At 37.4% G+C, this 24,185-nt stretch overlaps 1 protein-coding gene across 3 annotated transcripts in view; it reads right to left on the minus strand.

The window, feature by feature from the left end:
• Nucleotides 1-24,185, minus strand: part of TENM1 (teneurin transmembrane protein 1) — a 911,501-nt gene that overhangs the window by 294,429 nt on the left and 592,887 nt on the right. For all 3 annotated transcript variants that reach the window (XM_061409574.1, XM_061409573.1, XM_061409572.1), the window contains one exon: nt 23,964-24,116. In XM_061409574.1, the coding sequence (XP_061265558.1) occupies nt 23,964-24,116 (153 nt within the window). The remainder of the gene's footprint in view (nt 1-23,963; nt 24,117-24,185) is intronic.

Genomic DNA, 24,185 nt, shown 5'->3' on the forward strand with positions numbered 1-24,185 from the left:
CAAAAATAGAACTACCATATGATACAGCATTGCTACTTCTGGGTATATATCCAAAGAAATTGAAATCAGGATCCCACATTCATTGCAGCATTATTCACAATAGCCAAGATATGGAAACAACCTGAATGTCCTTCAGTGGATAAATGGATAAAGATGAATCTGAAGGGCACTGTGCTTAGTGAAATAAGGCAGACAGACAAAAGTTGATTTCATACAAATAAGAATAGAATGCTGGTTGCCAGGGCTGGAGGGAGGGGGAAATGGGGTGATATAGGTCAAAGGAAACAAATTTTCACTTATAAAAAGTTTTGAGGCTCTAATATATAGCATAGTGAATATAGTTCATGATATGGTAATATATACTTGAAAATTGCTATGAGTAAATATTAAGCATTTTCAACCACAGACACACACACACACACACACGAGCTGACATGTGTTAACGATATGAGGTGATAAATGTTTTCATTATCTTGATCTTGGAAACCATTTTATAACATATATGTATATCAAGTCATCATGACGTATACTTTAAATATATATGACCATATTTGCCACAATTAGGTTAAAAAAATCACATATTATCTGGGAAGTGTAAAGCTGGATTATCCTAAGGAATGGTACAAATATCAATTAACTTCAGATTACTATAAATTCAAAAATCTTATTGTAATTTTGTATTTTATCTTTTGTAAATACTAAAAGATAAAAATTTTTTTTTTGAACTAGCATAGAGACAATAGTACTGAGATAAAAATAATTCATTCTAAATGAAGACAAGAAAGGGAAGACAGACTAGATGGGTCAATTAGAAAGCATGAGGAAGATGGAAGATAAATTTCATATATCTATATCTTTACCATCTGAGCCACCAGGGAAGCCCCATATATCTGTGTGTGTATGTGTGTGTGTGTCTGTGTTAGTTGCTCCCAGTCATGTCTGACTCTTTGCAACCCCATGGACTGTAGCTCGCCAGGCTCCTCTGTCTATGGGATTCTCCAGGCAAGAAAACTGGAGTGGATTGTCATTTCCTTCTGCCATATACCTGTATTTATCATTAAAAATAAGGAGTCATGAACTAGACATTTGTGTTAAACAGTAAGAACGACCAATCTGAATGAAGAAATATCTAATTATATGTTTCTTATAAAAAATATATCTAAACTATAAAGATTATTATTTATAATTATTTATATCAACAAAGCAAATTATATATTATTATATATACACAAATTATAATATATATTATATAAACAAATTATTACATAATAATTACTATAATAATTATTTATTATTTATAACAATGCCAAAGAGTGCTCAAACTGTCGCACAATTGCACCCATCTCACATGCCGGCAAAGTAATGCTCAAAATTCTCCAAGCCAAGCTTCAACAGTACATGAACCATGAACCTCCAGATGTTCAAGCTGGATTTAGAAAAGGCAGAGACGATCCATAGATCAAATTACTGACATCCGCTGGAACATCGAAAAAGCAAGAGAGTTCCAGGAAAACATCTACTTCTGCTTTATTGACTATGCCAAAGCCTTTGAAAGAGATGGGAATACCAGACCACCTTACCTGCCTCTTGAGAAATCTGTATGCAGGTTGAGAAGCAGCAGTTAGAAATGTACATGGAACAATGGGCTGGTTCCAAATTGGGAAAGGAATACGTCAAGGCTGTATATCGTCACCCTGCTTATTTAACTTATATGCAGAGTACACCATGCAAAATGCTGGGCTACATGAAGCACGAGCTGGGATCAAGATTGCAAGGAAAAGTATTAACCTCAGATATGCAGATGACACCACCCTTATGGCAGAAAGTGAAGAAGAACTAAAGAGCCTCTTGACCAAACTGAAAGAGGAGAGTGAAAAAGTTGGCTTAAAGCTCAACACTCAGAAAACTAAGATCATGGCATCTGGTCCCATCACTTCATGGGAAATAGATGGGGAAACAGTGGAAACAGTGACATACTTTATTTTTTTGGGCTCCAAAATCACTGCAGATGGTGACTGCAGCCATGAAATTAAAAGACGCTTGCTCCTTGGAAGAAAAGTTATGACCAACCTAGACAGCATGTTAAAAAGCATAGACGTTACTTTGCCAACAAAGGTCTGTCTAGTCAAAGGTTTTTCCCATAGTCATGTATGGATGTGATAGTTGGACTATAAAGAAAGCTGAGTGCCAAAGAATTGATGCTTTTGTTATTATTATTTTTTTTTACTTTACAATATTGCCAGTCCAGGTTCGATGCAGGATACAGGAAGCTTGGGGCTGGTGCACTGGGGAACACGAATTGATGCTTTTGAACTGTGGTGTTGGAGAAGACTCTTGAGAGTCCCTTGGACAGCAAGGAGATCAAACCAGTCCATCCTAAAGGAAATCAGTCCTGAATATTCATTGGAACGATTGATGTTGAAGCTGAAACTCCAATACTTTGGCCACCTGATGCAAAGAACTGACTCATTTGAAAAGACCCTAATGCTGGGAAAGACTGAAGACGGGAGAAGGGGATGACAGAGGATGAGATGGTTGGATGGCATCATCGACTCAATGGACATGCTGCTGCTGCTGCTGCTAAGTCGCTTCAGTCTTGAGTTTGGGTAGACTCCAGGAGTTGGTGATGGACAGGGAGGCCTGGCATGCTGCAGTCCATGGTGTCACAAAGAGTCAGACATGACTGAGCGATTGAACTCAACTTGAACTGAACTGATAACAATAAAACAAATTATTTCCCCAGGAAGAAAAGATGCTTTCACTGTGGTGGCCCAGGTTCAATCCCTGGTTGGAGAACTTAGATCTTGTGAGTTCCCAAGTAACGCTCATGTTTCTTGGTCCTCAGCGCACACACTGAGATGCAAGGTTCTAAGAACCCTGAGAACCTAGGTATGAGGGATGCAGGAGGAGGGAGTCAAAACTCTAAGTTTGAGTGACTTAGTAGCAAAAACAGGAAACAGCTCTTTATAGAGCTGGTTAGTGTGAGAGAATGTTAGTGTATTAGGTCTTTATTATTTGTTGTCATATTTCCTAATTATTTCTGATGTGCTGGCTTAATATAAGTTTCTCTGGGATTCTTTGTTATGTGGTGGTGGGAACAGAAGCCGAATGGCAAGAATTGAGTTGGCCTTGGTTTTGAGCAAGGAGGATTACATCTCAGGAGGGCAAGCTCAATTTGGCCTTATTTCACACTGCCTTTATATTTTTCAGCCATCAACTCCTTTTCCACACCAAACACAGTTTAAAAACACACATGGTCTCTGTCCTTTGTGTTCACCAGCTATAAAATTAACAGCCCATTAAGAAACACACCTGCAGTGACTTTATTCGGAGGCCAATGCCTTGCAGCTTTTAACTCCCTAAAATACCTCCATTATTGCTTTTTGTGTTAAGGCCAAGAGTAATAACTATTTTAAGAATGTTCACTGTTAACTGTTAATAATAGATTTCAAATGCAATTTTGAACATAATTATGTATTACAGGACACATAATTTTGTGAAATTGACATTTATAATAAAATATGCCCTTTGAGATCATAAATGACCAACTGAGGACCCTATTTTTCAGTGGAAGTTATTTTTTCCATGTGAGACAGAAGTTTGGTCCATAATGGGTTGATTATACATTTAACTCTCAAGGTCCTGGAGCAGACAGATCTCTTCAATGAGCAGTACTTAACAGACTGTATTTATGTGGACACTTCTATTCTCAACTTAATGTTCAGTTTATCCAACTGCTAGCCTCATTAGGGGCTTTTATCACTGGTTAAAATGCATCATTTGGTCATGCAAACAATATTATAAATATAAGACAATTTAAAATGTTTTAGGTTCAGCAAATAGTATTTTAAAGGTGCTGAAAATGGTCTCCAATGAATGCAGATGTTGTCATTTTTAAAAACTCAGGACAAAACTGGCTGATGGACATTAACCTTTTTTTTTTTTTTGATGTTAACCTTTATATATGAGCCTTACCAAATGCTACAGTATCTCTCTCTTCTGCATTTTATAGCATCATATATTGCATAAGGCCACTTTAATGTTATTCACTAAATCAAAATAAACTTGTGAAGTTGTGTTGTTGGAGTTCCCTGGTTTTTAGAATTACTAAATATACAAAGCATATATACATGTCATCTGTAAAATGATTTTAAAAGAAGATGGTCTTACCCTTTGAGAACTGGTATCACAGTTAAGACAAGGTAGTTAAAGAGACAGGCTAACATGAATGAACATGTGGACTATAATTTAAATAAAAATAGCAAAGCAAGTTTTTTTTGCAGTGATTTGGTATTAGAAAAATTCTCACAGCTTGCAGATACAAAATTTCTCAGCCCCTAATCTTTTAGAGCTTAGCGCATCAGAAAGGAAGGTATCTCCCTGTTAGCAATTTACTTCACTAAATAGACTGCTCCATTTTCACTTCTCTCAAAACTAGTTATGGATTACAATATAGTGATTATTGGTTAATTTATTATTTCATTAGTTTTCTTAATGTAGTTCAAAGGGGAAAACCAAAGAGAAGGAAATTACATGCAAAAAACAATATGTAGCGTGATTTCATGATGAAATTCTATATCAATATAGGTAAGTGGAATACTTTTGGACAAACTTAACGTTGACTCTGATTCTTCATTTGCAAATCATCAGTGGCAGAGTTAAAATATAGCACTAGGGTACAGATTTTGTAATATTCATGTTTTAATTGTCATTTAATCAGTTATTTTACTGAAGTATATCAGAAGGCCCTAGAAGAACATATTCTCTAATAACAAATGCCTCCTGCACAAATCCAAGAAGATTATATCAAACTGTGAAGTACTGTAGTTATCACAGTCTCACCAATATCCACCAATTTAGTTTGAGCTAAACACTCTCTTTATAGGTTGCAACACAGGCATCAACTGCTGAGTAGGAAAAAAACAATGGCAGATAGGCCAGGTTGAAGGATGGCAAACTGGTGATGCAAAGGAAAAGGTCAATCTACCTGTAAGATTAAATACAGATGGAGGAACTGGTGACAGACATCATGTGTAGTGGTTCTATTGACTAATCCAAAGTTTCATTGAGACACATACCTGAATACTAATAATGTGATTATAATAGTGTTGTTCTTATAAGATAGGTTGTTCCTTGGAAGAAAAACTATAACAAACCTACACAGCATATTAAAAAGCAGAGATATTACTTTGCCAGCAAAGGTCCATCTAGTCAAAGCTATGGTTTTTCCAGTAGTCATATATAGATGTGAGAGTTGGACCATAAAGAAAGCTGAGCACTGAAGAACTGATGCTTTTGAACTGCGGTGTTGGAGAAGACTCTTGGGAGTCCCTTGGACACAAATGTGATCAAACCAGTCAATCCTAAAGGAAATGAGTTCTGTATATTCATTGGAAGGAGTGATGCTGAAGTTCCAACACTTTGGCCACCTGATGTGAAGAACTGACTCATTGGAAAAAGACCCTGATGCTGGGAAAGATGGAAGCATGAGGAGAAGGGGACGACAGAGGATGAGATGGTTGGATGGTATCACCGAATTGATGGACATGAGTTTGAGTAAGCTCTGGGAGTTGGTGATGGACAGGGAAGCCTGGTGTGCTGCAGGCCATGGGATCGCAAAGAGTCAGACATGACTGAGACCAAACTGAACTGAAAAAACTATATTCTTGACATATAAATGTGTTTATTTTTTCTACGTAATATAACTAGACTGCATTCAATGATTCTGTGCAAAACTCAGTGGGACATTCCTAGAAGACATTGATGCATGGTTATTCACAAGATTCCACTACCAGGTCCTTGTGTAAAAATCACTAGGTTAAAGGCTGTGGTGGTGCCCATAACAACAATCTTACAGTCTTTTAAAGACATTTGCAAATTCCATAAAAAGTACCTAAGCTAAAAAAGTACCATTTTAATGGAAGGGGATGTTGTCCAATGATATAAAAAAGAAATAAGCCTTAAGGTCCTGGTTCCCCTTCATTTCATCCTATAGCATGTTCCAAACCATTAAAAGACACAATCAAATGGCTTTGGTACAGTCTTTCACCTGAATTAGTCCTAGTGTGTGTCTCATGATTTAAGTACCATCTTCTCTGTGTTCTTTCAAATATAATAAGTGTTTCACAGTAACACTTGAATCATTGTGAAATTTAGAATATCTGTGCTTGGAGCAAAATGGTTTTATTCCCAGTGATCAAAAGTGATCTTTTTCAGAGATGAAAAGGAGATAATGAAAAACCTATCCTGTCCATCTATGTGGCTTTGTATAATTTTCCTTATGTGAACCATTCAAGAAAAACATGTATTCAACTCACACTTTCCAGATAGTGTATTACACATGCCTTTCATATTGTCCCTGGCAGCTCAGAGGTTAAAGCGTCTGCCTGCGATGCAGGAGACCCAGGTTCGATCCCAAATGGCAACCCACTCCAGTATTCTTGCCTGGAGAACCCCATGGACGGAGGAGCCTGGTAGGCTACAGTCCACGGGGTCGCAAAGAGTCAGACATGACTGAGTGACTTCACTTTCACTTTCATATTGTTACACTTAGTAGGCAAGAGAAAGATAAGGAAGAATGAACTTTGGATGTAGTAGGTGCTTGGTAATTGCTATTTCAATCAATTAATAAAATAAAATAGTAATCTTGATAATTTATTTAGTACTTTGACATTTCAGTACAAGGTTTGGTGGGAGGAAGAATTGAAATCATCTACACACATAGATCTTTGGGAATTAACTGTGAATAAAATATGCTCAGAAATGAAATATCTCTGTTTTACTGACACTGATAATACATAGCTGATTGTGTAGAAAAGTCCATTAACTAATCTTGAATGCAGGTTCAGTTGCTCAGTCGTGTCCAACTCTTTGTGACCCCATGGACTGTAGCCCACCCAGCTCCTCTGTCCATGGGATTTTCCAGGAAAGAATACTGGAGTGTGTTGCCATTTCTTCCTCCAGAGGATCTTCCTGACCCAGGGACTGACTCCTTCTCTCTGTGTCTCTTGCCTTGGCAGGTAGATTTTTTACCACTGAGCCACCGGGGAGCCTATTCTTACACTTGAGAAATACACTACAGTATAAGTGTTAACAGTTATGACCATACACTGACAGACTTCAGATTCCAGGACAGTAGCTTATTGACTATTACATACATCTTCCCAGACAGCAATAAAATGGCATTATTAAAATTGTACCATTAGTTAAAGGATGAATTTTGAATTGGATTTAGACTCTATGATCTATCTTTGAACATATATCAGTATTATTCGTAACACCCAAAAAAGGTGAAAATTCATAAAGATTCATCAACTAATGAATGGATAAACAAATATGTTATATTCATACAACGAAATATTATTCAGCCATAAAAAGGAGCCAAGTATTGGTATATGCTACAACATGGACAACCTTGAAAACCTTATGTTAAGTGAAAGAAGCCAGAAAGAAAAGTCTACATATTTTGACTGCGTTTATATGAAATGTACAAACAGGCAAATCTATACAGACAGAAACTACATTAGTGGTAGCCAGGGGCTGGGGGGAGCTGGGAATGGGAAGCGACTGCCAGTGCCTATGAAGTATATTTTTGGCATGATGAAACTATTCTAGAATTAAATTGTAGTGATGGCTACCCAACTCTAAATATACTAAGAATCACTGAGCTGTAGACATTAAACCAGTGAATTACATAGTATGTAAATAACAGTTGGCCCTCCATATCCATGGTTTCCATATCTGTAGAGTCAACTAATGGTAGACCAAAAATATTCAGAAAAAAAATCCCAGAAAGTTCGACAAAGCAAAAATCGAATTTGCTGCACACAAGTTTACAACTATTTAACAGCATTTACATTGTATCAGGTATTATAAGTTATATAGAGATGATTTAAGGTATATGGGAGGACTGCATATACAAATTCTACACCATTTTTTATAAGGGACTTGAGCATCCACAGATTTTGGTATCTGTGAGGGTCCTAGAACCAATCCCCATAGATACCAAGAGACAACTGTATATGGATGTACATATTCCTGTCACTTTTTAAAAGTTCTAATCATGCAACTGTATATCTCAACAAAGCTGTGACAAAAAATATGGTTGGAAGGTATAAATTGCCATGCATAACCTACACATGCATTCACACAAACTACCATATAGAGTCATAAGAGTTTTGATGTGTTTCCAAGTGGTATTAGAAGGTCACTTGCTATCTAGAGGCTGAACTGTCTCCTGGCCAGAACTTTTAGGACATGTAATTGGTAGTTCACAGCAGGGATGCCTATTTTATAAATTTTATACAATGTTATATGTTTGTTACATGTAGGTTACTCTGATCACATCCTTCTGGACTTTGGAAAGGTGGCAGCAGGGAAGGTCATAGCTCATTTTCTCTAGCTTCCCCTTTTGTGGGCTTCCCTTGTGGCTCAGCTGGTAAAGAATCCACCTGCAATATGGGAAACCTCGGTTCGATCCCTGGGTTGGGAAGATCCCCTGGAGGAAAGCATAGCAACCCACTCTAATATTCTTGCCTGGATAATCCCATGGACAGAGGAGCCTGGCGGGCTACAGTCCATGGGGTCGCAAAGAGTCTGAGCACATATACCTGAACACATATATCTTGTGCCAGGTCTTGGGAAAGAGAAGTGGCCAGCTTAGGCACTAGTTCTCATGGGTTGTCATATTGCTACATATTTTAAAAGATTTTAGGAATCCAGAAAATATATATCAAATTAAAACTTTTCTTCACAAATAAAATACATTACAGACCATAATAATAGTAATAATAATCATAATAGATGATAACATTTACTGAACATATTGTGCTCCCTTTTTGAACCCCTGTCTCTTATTTCCATAGTATCAAAATGTCTCTCTCGTACTCAGTGTGCAATACAATCGGTGTCAGTTTATCTCTGAGGCTTCTCCCTCCCCTTCTCTTCTCCCAAGAGACTTTGGTCCCTTTACCATCTCCTTTCTTCCTAGCGTCCTCAATGTCTCCTTCTCTATTGGTGTCTTATTCAAACAACCACACGTCTCTCTTTAATAAAAAGAAAGGAATAAAATGACCCAACTGCCCTTTTATCTAGTTATCAAACTATTTATCTCCTTCTTTTCCTTGCCAAACTGTCTCCATCTGCTGCCTCTATTGCTTCATTATCCATTTAGCACACAGGCTATTACCATCTGCATTTCCCCCTTACCACTCTATTATTCCAGTCTCCTAAACAGGCACTCTTTAAGGTCATCTAGGATTGATTTTTCTCGTTTCTCAAGGCTCAGCTCAGGTTACTTCTATAATAACAATCTTTTCATCTTCTTTCTTTTAGGCCTCTTAGTCACCTAGCCATTTTACTTCTGTTTCTGTACAACAGTTGCTTGCATGTTACTTTGCGCTGTGTGTATATGCGTGTTTCCACAGCTCTCCTATTTAATAGGAACTTTTTCAAAGGCAAAAGCTATGTCTTCTGCTTCATTTGTTAACTTTCCATAGTACTTAAACCACAGTTAAAATACTACCTTGACTCAAAACAGCATTAAAAATCATGAGCTTCTATTCTATGTTCCCAAATACTAAGATTTCATTTCCCCCTTGATAATATTTGAATGGAGGGTTTGAGGTGGTCAAGAATCTTGTACAATTCAACTTTACACATATATTCTTCCCTCTCACTGAACCCCTGGCAATGGCAAGATGGTATCTGTGTACAGTTCTGGTGAAGACACCTTTGGCAGAATATAAAATGGAAATATGAAAAGGCAACTAAAATTACTAAGGGAGCATAGGAGCTACAAGTCGAGTAAAAAGTAAAACCAAAGGCTCTTAGCATTAGAAAGGCAAAGACTAAGAAAAGATTGGTGAATATTATCTATAGGACTGCCAAAGATATGCACAGGAAAACATGCAAACTTGTGCATTAGATCCTGGAACTCTAGCACTTTATTTTCAAAAGGAAATTTTACACACTAAAGTTACCTTTGACTTCATGAAAAAAGCTAGTAAATGTTTGAACTTTCTCCAAAAATAATACAAGCGGGCCCTCCATAGGATTAGATATACATGTGGCTGATAAATTTCTACAATGGATTATTTCTTCCAAAAAAATATAAGATATTGTTAGCACAATATGGGAAGATTCTCTAGCCTTTCATACCACTTGGTGCCTCTGTCAGAGGTAGACTACTGGGCCAGAGGGACCAAAAGGCAGACACATTCTACATGGCATCACAGGTATGTTTTAAAAAAAAAAGTTATTTAAAAAGGAAGATGATTAAAACAAGAAAGACGATTAAAATGAAACAAGGGTAAAACATAAAACATATATGGCCAAGAACATTTAGCATGAATTTTTTATATTGTAAATAAGTTTACCTGTGAGTAAATAGTGAACTCTTTCCATAAATCTATTTGAGAAGTCAGGTCTCCAGTAAGCTTTAGAAAAGCTTTTGTTGAAACTGAAGTATATTGATAAAGTGATTTAATGTAGTTGAAAACAAGCTGCAGCACTCTAGCTGAGCCCCCTGAAACCCTGTGTTAGAGAAACATCTATATGGCATTAAAGGAAACATTTACTGTAATTTGCCATCAATCTTTAAAAATAATAATGTTATGGTCCCAACATTGTTGGCTTTGTTAGTACATGACTACTATTTTATTCATGTGGTTTGTTGTGCTTATATGAATTATTCCCAATTCTACAACGGTGTCCTAGGCTTTCATATCCTTTAAGTAAAAGATACTGAAACTATGGTTGACTCAAAGGGCAGCTGAGTGCATTTTAATATCCACATGTCCTATGAAAGAATATTGAAGAACCACAGAATTCTAATGCAGGATTATGTTCCATCTGAATGCACAATGATTACCTGGATGGAGTTGCAGCAGTTTTTTACTTTGGTACAAAATGAATCTTTACTGACTGGGTCTATGAAATAAATATAGTGAAACTGTAAGTAAATTTAGAATTCAACCTGTTGTTCAGGGTCCAGAATTGTTATTGCATAAATGGCCGCCAAATGTAACTATGCTGTAGGTCAAAAGAAAACAAAGCCAAAAAACAAAAACAACACACACACACACACACACCCCTCTTCAGCTAAGTCTACAAGGAAAGGTCAGAAAGGTGCATTTTGTGTTGCTGCTTAACTTTCAGTTCCCAAGGGTACTTGTTTGAGTGCAACTGCATGTACTGCTTTGAGAAGGAGGGACTGTTTGGAGAACCTAGAACTTTGGTGTGAAATAAAAGATTTGCAAAGTACTCTTAGGGAGAGGAGGGAGATCCAGACAGCAGAGTAAGAGGATGTGGAGGTCACATCCCTCTAGGAACATATCAAAAATACATGTACAAGACTTTCCTGGTGTTCCCATGGCTAAGACTTCACACTCCCAATGCACAGCATCTGGGTTTGATCCCGGTCAGTGAACTAGGTCCCACATGCTGCAACTAGAGTTCGCATGCCACAACTAAAGATCCCACACGTTGTGAAGACTGAAGGTTCCCTGTACCGCAACTAAGAACTGGCACAGCCAAAATAAATAAATAATTATTTTAAAAAGTACATCTACGTGTGGGACAATCCTCACTGAAAACTAACTGTAAACTGGTAGAAGGACTCCTGTATGACCAAGGCTGTAAGAAAGATACCCACATAATGGGTAGGACAGAGAGAAAAGTCTCTGGTTGGGACCTGTGTTCCTGGGAGTGGACTTGGAGGAAAAGGAAGACCACATGGGCAGATACCAGCCCTGGGGAGGGAGCAGCGTGAGCCACAGACTGGACAGCCCAGTCTGTGAGTATTGTGTGAAGAAGACAAGCCCCCTTTAGCTGTCTGGAGGACCACTGAATCAGATAGAAAGTCTGATGAAGGCGGGACTCTGCTTGTGAGAAGACTGGACTCACTGACTTGCCCTCAGGCAGGGAAGAAAGACATCTGCCCTAGCAGATGCTGGGTTTCCTGAGACCACCTTGCCATGCACCACAGCCTGAGCAGAGTGAACACTCTGGCCCCACGCACTCCAGGCCACAGCATGGCACTGGATCTGGGAAACAGAGGATTGAGAGAAAAGATTAGATCATGGGATGCAGAAGTGACTCAGTGTAGCGGGGCAGAGCCCCAGTGGAATCGTGGTAACTGTGGTTGACACTTCCTCAGGCAGCACCTCAGAAGCAGCCCAGATCTCTGAGGGCAGCTGCTCTCCACAATTGACTACTTGATACGCGCAGAGTCTAAGCGGGTCCTACCAGATCTGTGGAGCAGTTCCACAAGGGACCAGGGCTGGTGGAGGCAGTGCAGTAATCAACTGTGAGTGATGAAGGGGGCTCACACCCGAGGCTGCATCTGAGTAGAGCTGCAGACCCCTATACAGGCAGCGCATGAGGCCTCTGTCTGCACATGGGCCCCACTTGCCCCTCCTCTGAGGCAAATGTCCCAGTGCGGGGTGAGGGAAAATCACACACTTAAAAGGAAACACAGCCAGTTTGAGCCCCACCCTTGGGGCTTCTGCTCCAGCAACTTGGTATCAGACCCTGTTCCTGACAGAGCACTGATAACCACTGAGCAGAGAGGAAGCCCCACCTCACACCCTGACCATCTCTAACTCCTTCATTTCCAGCCCCACACACTACCAAGGCAATCACTGCCAGCACACCCTGAGGAAAAATTCTGATCTGCATCCACAACAAAACCAGTTGTCCCATCAAAGGCACTGGGCACAATCAGTCTGTATAGAGATGCTCCCACATAAGAAAACTCTTTCAAGACCATAATAGGTAACTGCTACATAGGGTTGCACAGAGTCCAACATGACTGAAGCAACTGAGCATGCACACACAGATGGAAAAAGTTGAGCAAAATTAAAACGCAGAGGAGCTACTCACAATTGAAAGAACAAGAGAAAAGCCCTGAAAAAATGAATACTGAAACAGAAATAAACAAATTATCAGATAATCATTTATCAGATAAAGAATTCAAAACATTGGTATAAAAATGTTAACTAAATTATGGAAAAGAATTGATCTAAACAATGAACACTTTAACAAGGAAGTAGCCCAATCAGAAATGAATAATTCAAAAGCTGAAACAAAAAGACCCCCTAGAGGGAATGAAGAGCAGACTGAGTGATACAGAGAACACATAGTGGTCTGGAAGATAGAATAATACCAACCACTGAACCAGAACAGCAGAAAGAAGAATACATTTTAAAAAACGAATACAACTTAAGAGATCTCTAAGATAACATTAAACTTTCCAACATATTCAGACTCCCCAAAACAGAAAATAGACAGAAGGGCATCAAAAATGTATTTGAGGAAATTATGACTAAATAAGTCCCAAACTTGAAGAAGGAAAGAGATATCTAGGTACAGGAATCACAGACGATCCCAAACAAGATAAGCCCAAACAGACCCATATCAAGAAATTTCATAATTAAAATGGCAGAAGTTAAAGAGAATTCTAAAGCAGAAGAGAAAAAACAGAGTCACATACAAGAGAATCGCCATAATGCTATCAGCGGATCTCTCCATAGAAACTGTGCAGGCCAGATGGAGTAGCATAATGTATTCAAAGTCCTAAAAGGGAAAAACCTGCAACCTAGTATACTTTACCCAGCAAGATTATCATTTAGAATCGATGGAAAACAAGTAATAAAATGGCAATAAGTACATATCTATCAAAATTACTTTAAACATCAATGGACTAAATGCTCCAATCAAAAGACAGGATGGCTGATTAGATTAAAAAAAAATAAACAAGACCCTTATGTATGCCAACAACTTGGACAACCTATAAGAAATAGACACATTTCTTAAAAGATACAATCTTCCAAGACCGAATCAAGAAGAAACAGACAATATGACCAGAGTGACCACTAGTAGTAAAAATGAAGGTGTAATTACAAAACTCCCAGCAAACAAAAGTCCAGGACCAGACAGCTTCATGGGGGAATAAAACGTATAAAGAACTAATACTTATCCTCCAACTATCCTAAAAAGTTGAAGAGGATGGAACATCCCCAAATTCATTCGAGGCCACCATTACCCTGATACCAAAATCAGACAAAGGCACAACTAAAAAAAAGAAAATGACAGGCCAATGTATTTGATGAAATATACATGCAAAATTCCTTAACAAAATATTAGCAAACCAAATCCAACAATATACAGAAAGAATGAGATACCATGACCAAGCTGGAATTATTCCAAGGATGCAAGGATGCTTCAGAATTCACATATCAATCAATGTGATACACAACATAAACAAAAGGAGGAATGGAAATAGAAATCACATGATCATCTCAACAGACATAGAAAAAGCATTTGACAAAAATTTAACATCCATTAGTGATGCAAACTCTCATTAAAGTGGGTAGAGGGAACATATCTCAACATAATAAAGACAATTTATGACAAACACACAGCTAACATCATACTCAATGGTGAAAAAGAAAGCCTTTCCTCTAAATTCAGGAACAAGACAAGAATGGCCACTTCTATTTAACATAGTATTGGAATTTCAAGCCACAGAAATCAGACAATGAGAAGAAATAAAAGGCATCCAAATTGGAAAGGAAAAATTAAAAGTGTCACTCTTTGAAGATGACATGATACTTCATATAGAAAACCCTAAAGTCTTCATCCTCAAACTATAAGAACTAACAAACGAACTCCACAAAGTTGCAGGATACAAGACTAATGTACAGAAATCAGTTGCTTTTCTATACATTAATAATTAACTATCAGAAAGAGAAAGAATAAAATATCTAAGAAAAACTTAATCAAGGAGGTGAAAGACCTATACTCTGAAAACTATAAAACATTGATGAAGGAAACTGAAGATGATACAAAGAAATGGAAAGGTATCCCACGCTCTTGCATTGGAAGAATTAGTATTGTTAAAATGGCCGTACTATCCAAAGCAATATACAGATTTAATGCAATTCCTATTAAAATACCCATGACATTTTTCACAGAACCTAGAACAACAACATTAAAATTCATATGGAACCACAAAAAGACCCTGAATTGCCAAAGCAATCTTGAGAATAAAGAACAAAGCTGGAGGTATCATGTTCCCAGAGTTCATACTATAATATAAAGCTACAGTAATCAAAAAGCATGGTACTGGCACTAAATCAGACACATAGATCAATGGAACAGGATAGAAAACCCAGAGATTAAACCATGCACCTATGGTCACCTAATCTATGACAAAGCAGGCAAAATTATACAATGGAGAAAAGACAGACTCTTCAACAAGTGCTGTTGGGAAAACTGAACAGATACATGTAAATCAATGAGGTCAAAACATTTCCTCACACTATATGCAAAAATAAACTCAAAATGGATTAAAAACCTAAATGCAAGACCTGAAACCACAGAACTCCTAGAAGAAAACACAGGTAGAACACTCTTTGACATAAATCACAGCAACATTTTTTTGGGATTTGTCTCCTAAGGGAAAAGAAATAAAAGCAAAAATAAACAAATCAGACCTAATCAAATTTAAAAGCTTTTTCATAGTGAGGGAAACAAGTAAACTAAATGAAAAAACTGCCTACTGAAAGGAAGAAAATATTTGCAAACAATATGACCAACAAGGGGTTAATACCTAAAATATACAAAGAGCTCTTACAATCAATATCAAAAAATTAACAACCCAATCAAAAAGTGGACAGAAGACTTAAACAGATGTTTTATCAAATAAGATATACAGATGGCTAACAGGCACATGAAAAGATGCTCAACACTGCTAATTATTAGAGAAATGCAAATCAAAACAAAAATGAGATATCACCTCACAACTATCAGAATGGCTATCATCAAAAAGTCTACAAATAACCAAGGCTAGAATGAATGTGGAGTGAAGGGATCCTTGTACACTGTTGGTGGGAATGTAAATTGGTGCACACACCAATAGTATGGAGTTGCCTCAAAAAAATATAAAAATTAAACTATCATATGATCCAGCTATCCAACTCCTGGGTATATAAATAGAAAAAATGAAAAGTTACAGGCATCCCAATGTTCACAGCATCTTTATTTACAATGATCAAGAAATGGAAGGAGCCCTACTGCCCATCAACAGATGACTGGCTTCAGATGTGGTATATACACATATATTCCATTGTGTGTATGTATATATACATGCACACACAATGGCATATTACTCAGCCATAAAAAGAATAAAATATCACTGTTTGCAGCAACATGGATGAACCTAGAGAATATTATGCTTAGTGAAACAAGTCAAAGAAAGACAAATACTTGTATGATATAATTTATATATAGAATCTAAAAAACAATACAAATGAATATATATGGAAAATAGAAGCAGATTCACAGATATAAAAAACAAACTAATGGTTACCAGTGTGGAAAGGGAAGTGACAAATTAGAAATATGGGGTTAAAAGATTAAATAGATAAGCAACCAAGATAATATTGTATAGCAGAGAATTATAGCCATTATAATAAGTTACACTGAAGTATAGTCTGTACAAATACTGAATCACTATGCTGTAAATGGCAATCCAGTATTTTTGCCTGGGAAATCCCATGGACAGAGGGTCCTGGTGGGCTACAATCTATGGGGTTGCAAGAGTCAGACATGACTTAACGATAAACCACCACCATGCTGTACACAACTATTTAATGCAGTAAATTAACTATACTTCAATAATTTTTTTTTAAATGCAGAACACTATAGAGACAGGTAAGAAGATTAAGTCTGAAATTAAGTAATGATGGCAGCTAGAATGCTTTGGAAAATAGACGTTAAGGATAAAGCAAGAGAAAACTGATAAAACATGGTGGGTATGGTGACTTTTTATATTGGTCGTGGGACTAGAAAATGGATAACTACCGATGACTATTCACATGGGGAAGATATGGTAATACATGTAGTGGGAGAATAAAAGGTTTAAAAGGAATTACAAGAAAAATTAAATAAGATAAAAAAATACAGTGCAGAAAAGGCCAAAAAAAAAGTGCTCTTACGGAAAGGATATCACTCTTCTCATTGAGATCTTTGATCAGGACAGCAATTATTTAAACAATTGGCCTTGAAAAAAGAATGTTTTGTAAAAAGAAAAGACTCAGAGAAGGGTGCTGAGATAACAGTAAAGACACTGGATTCTAATCTGAGTTCTGCCTGTAGTTATGTCTACTAAGCAACGCAAGTCACTTAACCTTCTTGCACTTTGCTTTTCAACTATAAAACAAGGGTAACAATAGCTGCTACCTCATAAAACTGTTATGTGGATAAAAGACATTAAAGTATTTTGAAATTGTAAATGCTTTCTAAGTGCAGATGATTATTGTTAACATACATGTAAAAACTGAAACTTATAATGCAGAAAATTGGGAATTAACTATTTGAATTACAACAGAATTCTTTGCAAGTACTTTAAAGAGAAAAACGTGGTTTACAAATTTTATAGACACACATTTCAACCACTTTCCAGGAGTAGATGGCTCTTTTGCAAAAATAGGTCAAGTTTTACCTGGGATGACTAATTGTTCTTCATTTATTGCATAATTTGAATTCACTGACTCGTAAATAGCTAGAATGGACCTTAGAGACAAGCTTGTCCAACTGACAAATGAAATCTTACCTGGCAATTGGAAATATATAACAGATAAAAGCCTTATCTGTTTCTAATTTCCAGGTAAGATTTTATTTGCAAACAGTATTTCACTTCCCACGACCCCTCCCCCACCAAAAGGTTTACAAGCCGAAGGGGAGCAGAATTTGCCACCCGAAAATATTCCTCTTTGGCATAAGGGTTATCGTGAGTTGATTATTCTTGAGAAACATTAGACATAGGAAAAGATCTGACAAGTGAGTAGGACTTACCCTTTTACAAGAGACCCTTTAGCAAGTTAAAAATTACAAGTTAAAAGTTATCCTTTGCAAGACTTATAAGGGAAATCTCCATTTGTATGGGTATCTCCCCCCTCTCTGGGCTTCCCAGATGGCTCAGTGGCAAAGAACATGCCTACCAGTGCAGGAGATGACAGAGACCCGGGTTCAATCCCAGGTTGGGAAGGTCCCCTGGAGGAGGGCATGGCAACCCACTCCAGTATTCTTGCCTGGAGAATCCCATGGACAGAGGAGCCTGGCAAGCTACAGTCCATGGGGTCACAAAGAGTTGGACACGACTGAGCCACTGAGCACACAAGCACTCATTCTCTCTACAAGGAAGAGAAGGGTAATTCTAAATCTTTAGAAGCTCTGGTCAGAGAAGGAAATGACTTAAATCTGCATAAACCATACTATTTACTCTGCTTTTCCTAATACCCTCCCTTGACTGACTCCCCTCACATCTTTTGTCTTCACTTGACTTAGGTCATTTTGGACAGTTGCTCAGTTTTCCTGGGTATCTCCCATGAATACAGGAGGAATACATGTTATTTAACTTGCTTGTTTTTCTCCTGTTTATCTTTCTTTTTATTACAAGGGGGTCTCATCCAAGAACCTAGAAGGGTAGAGGGAAAATTATTTTTTCTCCCCTGCAAAGCCAACTCCTTTTTTTTTTCCAGAGGAGAAATTGGAGCCTAGAGAGGTGAAGCTACAGTCAGTTTAGTCTTCGCTGAAGCATCTTCAAGACAGGCTGTAAACTGCGTCATATTAATCAGCTATACATTGTTTACCTGGTTGTACAGTCAGCAGATGTTGACTAGAAAATATCTTAGCTCTTTGTCTTCAACTTTGCAGAGGTAGGTTTTGTAGGATTAACATAAACGAAATGTCACTTCTCCCCAAGGCCAGCCTTTTGCAAAAATTGTAAAGGAGATAAAGGCTATCTTTATTATCCTTTGGACTTTCCTGGTGGCTCAGCTGGTAAAGAATCTGCTTGCAATGCAGGAGACCTGGGTTTGATCCCTGGGTTGGAAAGATCCCTGGAGAAGGAAACAGCTACCCACTCCAGTATTCTGGCCTAGAGAATTCCATGGACTGTACAGTCCATGGGATTGCAAAGAATCGGACATGACTGAGCGAATTTCGCTTACTGTACTTTAGTTTTTGGTCTCTCCACCCACCCTTGTCATTCCTGGTGCTCTATTTGGGCATACAACCCGCAGGAATTCAGTCTCCTCATCTACCCAATAAACTTTCTCCACATTCAAATTGCTACTGACATTGCTGGATTTTACCTCAGCCTTATGCTCCTGGAGTACAGAGCTGGTTAAGAGATTCCCCCAAGCTTTTGCTTTCAGACGTCCTTCCAACCCTTTTATGCTTTAGGAAGTGGCTTACCACAAAACAAATAAACAGAAATAACCAAGTTGAAAACCTTTTTGCCTATGATTTATTAGATTAAAGCTCTCTGTCCTTTCTTTCTCAGGACTCCCACAGAATTGTATACGACTCCCTTGTTTACACAGATCTTTCCCTTCTGGCTGGAACCTGCTGAAAGACCAGATACAGATTCTCCAATTTCCCATTCTCTCTCATAAATAATTAGCTGAGATTAGAACTATTTGTTTCCCTTCAACTAGATAGACAGAAAATATTTCCTGTTCATCTGAGTGATGGAGATTTCCCCTGAGTACCAAACAATTCCAACTGTAAATCATGTACTCCTCTGATAAGTCTTGGGCAAAACCGCCTGGCCCACACACTCTGATCTTTGAATCTGGGGTGTTCTGTCTATTGCTATGGCCTGAATAAAACAGCTTTTCTTACTGGCTCAGTTTTTGTCTTTGATACCCTCTTAGAAAACCTCTTTAGCAATTGATATGTTTAGTTTGTGTTACATTATTACAATAACAGATGAAAAAATAAAAGAGGTAGAACCAGGTGTCCTTTTCTAGCCCCAGTTCTCTCTGTGTGTTCTTGACCCTTCTGGACCTCAGTTTCTTCATCTTTAAATAAAGATGTTGGATTTGATAATCTTTAAGATTTTAACATTCTGTATCTGTTGATAAATTACACTGCAGTTATTTGTAGTTCAGTTTATGGACATTACATGACTCAGGTCTGGGAACAAGTCTCTCATTTGTTTATATCCCCTTCTTTGTTTAAACCAGTTGTTACATAATATTTATGAGCTAAAGAGAGTGAGTTATGGCTAGTTTGTTAGCTTCTAAGGTAGTAGGGCCTGTTTTAGAACAATACTTTCAATACTACATTGCTGAACAATGGATAACTGATTTTTCTGGTAGATTCCAACATGTGGTTGTGACTTATGTCTTCTTTTTGAAATTAAATGTAAATTATTCAGATAAATTTCAAAAAGAAAATTCTAGCACATTAAATGTCTATAATCAAATATTCTTTTTTTCTTCCATTTTGAAAACTAAGCGATAAGAAAATTCTTTCATCTCCTAATGAGAAGCAGATACACATAGCTACTGTTAATGGGGGACCAAGTCCAGTAGAATTTGATTATTTTAAAGTGCCATTCTACTTATCCATGCCTTTGATGATGAAGATGATGATAATTTAAAAATAATAGACGCTAAATGGATAAGTAAAGAGAGATGAAACTTTAAAGAGAGAAAACATCTAAACACTAGGGAGGACATCATTTGAAATGAAAAAGTTGATGTCAGTTAGAAAGCTTATAGTAGCTAATAAGTAAAGTAAGTCAAGTCGCTCAGTCATGTCCGACTCTTTGCAACCCCATGGACTGTAGTATACCAGGCTTCTCCGTCCATGGGATTTTCCAGTCAAGAATACTGGAGTGGGTTGCCATTTCCTTCTCCAGGAGATCTTCCCAACCCAGGGATTGAATCCGGGTCTTCCTCATTGTAGGCAGACAGGGAATTACATAGTAGCTAGTAGGATGCCAATAAACTCAAGGTAATTTTCCAATCATTTGACCCTATAATAATTATTTTTATAAATTAAAAAATATGCTTAACATATGTGCTATATGCTTTTTATTCATTGTCTCATTTACTTCTTAAAACCACTGTAAGAGACAGTTACTATTATTATCACCCTTATGTTGCAGATGAGGACACTGGTTCAGCAAGGCATGCATGCTTCCAAAGTGCTTCAGTCGTGTCTGACTCTTTGTGACCCTATGGACTGTAGCCCGCCAGGCTCCTCTGTCCATGGGCTTCTCCAGGCAACAATGCTGGAGTGGGTTGCCATGCTCTTCTCCAGGGGATCTTCCCGACCCAGGGATTGAACCTGAGTCTCTTATGTCTCCTGCGTTGGCAGGCAGATTCTTTATCACTGTGCCACATGGGAAACCCTGGTTCAGCAAGACTGTGTTAATTGCCTGAGGCTAGAGAGCCAGTAAATGACAAAATCAGTCAGTATTCAAAGCCAAATCTGACTCCAGAGTCCAGGCTCTTAACTACAATGCTGTATTGTCCAATTCTCTAGGAGAGTAAAGAAAACAATGTAAAAGGAATGATCTGGTTTTCAAGTTTATATTAAGACATGTTTTTAGAACTGTATTTATGGGCTTGTGTGATGTCTAGAAAATTGTAAATGGATACACTGGCCATTTGGAAACATCCTTACGGCATATTACGTCTTCTGTAAGGATTGGTTTAGTATACACATGACATTATAAAAGAGGTACTATGTTTTCACTTGGTAAGTAATATGCAGTAAAGACCAAATAGAGCAGGACTATGATGTGCAGTTCTTGTTAAGGTTTTGTTTAGACTTCCATAAAAAGTCAGTTTAAGATTATAATCTGGGATATATGGCATCAACCTTTAATGATTCTTCTTAATAAGTATTACATTGAAATTGCTTTGGCCTGTTTCTTGTTGTAACTGAGCATAAACTTAAAACCATTTTTCATTTATGAAACTTGTCACAGTACATTAAAAGAGAGGTATACAGAGTTTGTCCATAGTGTTGCAAAGAGTTGGACACACATACAGAATTTATCTAAAATATATCATGAATAGACACTGAGGCTCTCCTTTCAGTGTATGAAATGTTTTTTTTGTGTGTGATTTTTATTTACATTTCATGTGTGAATTTCAGTAGAAGGCAAAAGTTAAGAGACAGATCTCTGCAATCAGACCACCAGTTTCTAGCTTTGTTACCTTGGGAAAATTACTTAAACTCTCTGTGCTTAAATTTCTCATTTTGAAAATGGGGACCACAGTGTTACTTTCATGATATAATACATGTTAAAGGAAAGTGAAAGTCGCTCAGTCATGTCTGAGTCTTTGTGACTCCATGGACTATACAGTCCATGGAATTCTCCAGGCCAGAATATTGGAGTGGGTAGCTATTCCCTTCTCCAGGGGATCTTCCCAACCCAGGGATCGAACCCAGCTCTCCTGCATTGCAGGCGGATTCTTTACCAGTGGACCCACAAGGGAAGCCCAAGAATACTGAAGTGGGTAGCCTATCCCTTCTCCAGCACATCTTCCTGACCCAGGAATCGAACCAGGGTCTTCTGCATTGTAGACAGATTCTTTACCAACTGAGCTATCAGGGAAGCTCTACATATTAAGTGTCTGGGGTAATTTTTGGCACATGGTAATTGTTTAATACAATTTAGTCATCATCATCATCAAACTATTTTTTTGGAAAGGACTATAGAAACCTGAATTAGAATAAAAAATGAATATGCTTTGATGGCAGCTATATGATAACCTGTTATTTTTTACCAAACAGATAATTCGTGATTTTCAGTGTGCCTGGCAAAACCTAGGCATATGATGCCAAATGGTGGCTCTTATACTTGCAGATGTAAAGGAATTAAATAAATAGTCGGAGAGAAGGTAAGGGAGAAAATATCCAAGCCCAAGTGTATTCAGACCCTTTCCTCCGCCATCTGTGACCCCTGTACTACCCTCAACCCCTCTCAGCAGCAACAATGAAATTGCTGGGAAAGGTCAGCTCAGGCTAGAAACAGTAATTCTAAGGAAGGACACAAAGCAAACTGCATTGTGAATTGAAAACTAGAATAAACCATAATGTTTGCCTGAACCCTAACCATTAATTTTTTACTAAAGCATAGACCAAAGGAAAATTCCTTTTTGAAAAGCAAAGAAAAATAAAACCAAACAAGACCCCAAAATAAAAGATCCACAAAAGGAACTAAAAACACAAGCATAGTAATCAGAATAACTATAAAAATCTATTCTCAACTAGTGAACCAAAACTGTTTTTCCACCCGTATAAAATTATAAGCTTCTTAAGGGTAGGGTTTGAGTCATTCATTTATTCATTTGTTTATATTTGATCTAAAAATATTTTTAGAATAGTGGTGGTCATACATTTTGTTTGCAACTTTTACTTTTGGAAATGATGTACTGATATTTTACAGGGCTCTTTTATACTGTATCTTACATCAAGACAAATCAAGAGAAATCACAATACAAATTTTCAATATTTGAATTTTAAGACTAAGATAATTTAGCATGAAATAAGATGTTCAGACTGCTGGTACTGTGATATTTATTGTAAATAAGTCAGGTAGTTCAAGCTTAGGTTGGTTAAATTTAACAATTCAATGCTCAAAGTGCTTTTTTCTTTTCCCCAACTAGGAAGAATTCATGTTTCCCAAAGAGGAAACAATTCATATTCCCCCACATTGACATAAACATTCACCCTTGTATCACACATAGAAGGCATTTTCTTATTATAAACAGAAGAAATTTCCATATACCCTTTGTAAAATGTTATATATAAATGCTCAGCTTGAACACAGAGAACTTAATCAAAATCCCACGTTGCTTCAGGGTAGCTATATGTAAAATGCAATTTCCATTGTATTGAAACCTCCATCCTGTAAATATTTATCTATTTTGAAAATTGCCAATATATTTGAACAGTTTAATTGGTTTATACTCAAGGCAATAGAGAATCTCTTTTCACAAGACATTTACATGTATTTATTCTGTTCACGTAGAGTATTTCTTTTGAGTGATCATGAAATTTAATGTGAAATGAAACCATCCCAGATTTGGCACTAATGACCAAAATGGAAAAAAAGTAATCAATAATCAATCAATCATTTTGATCTGTACCTTTTTTCTCTGATTTATCGGAAACTTTTCCTCCAATTGGAGAGTAAGTAGTATCCATGGATTCGGTCCCTCTGTTCCCCTTGCTAACTCCATTTTCATAGAGCTGTCCTTCAGCGGGTTGCAACTGCCAAGTCAGGCCGAACAAATGTACTGCTGCAAGAAAACAAGCCGTAGAAGATTAATTTAATAACTGATGATATTATAAATAGTACAAGATTAAGT

The sequence above is a fragment of the Bos javanicus genome, chromosome X (assembly GCF_032452875.1).
Source record: "Bos javanicus breed banteng chromosome X, ARS-OSU_banteng_1.0, whole genome shotgun sequence".
Classification (NCBI taxonomy): Eukaryota; Metazoa; Chordata; class Mammalia; order Artiodactyla; family Bovidae; genus Bos; species Bos javanicus.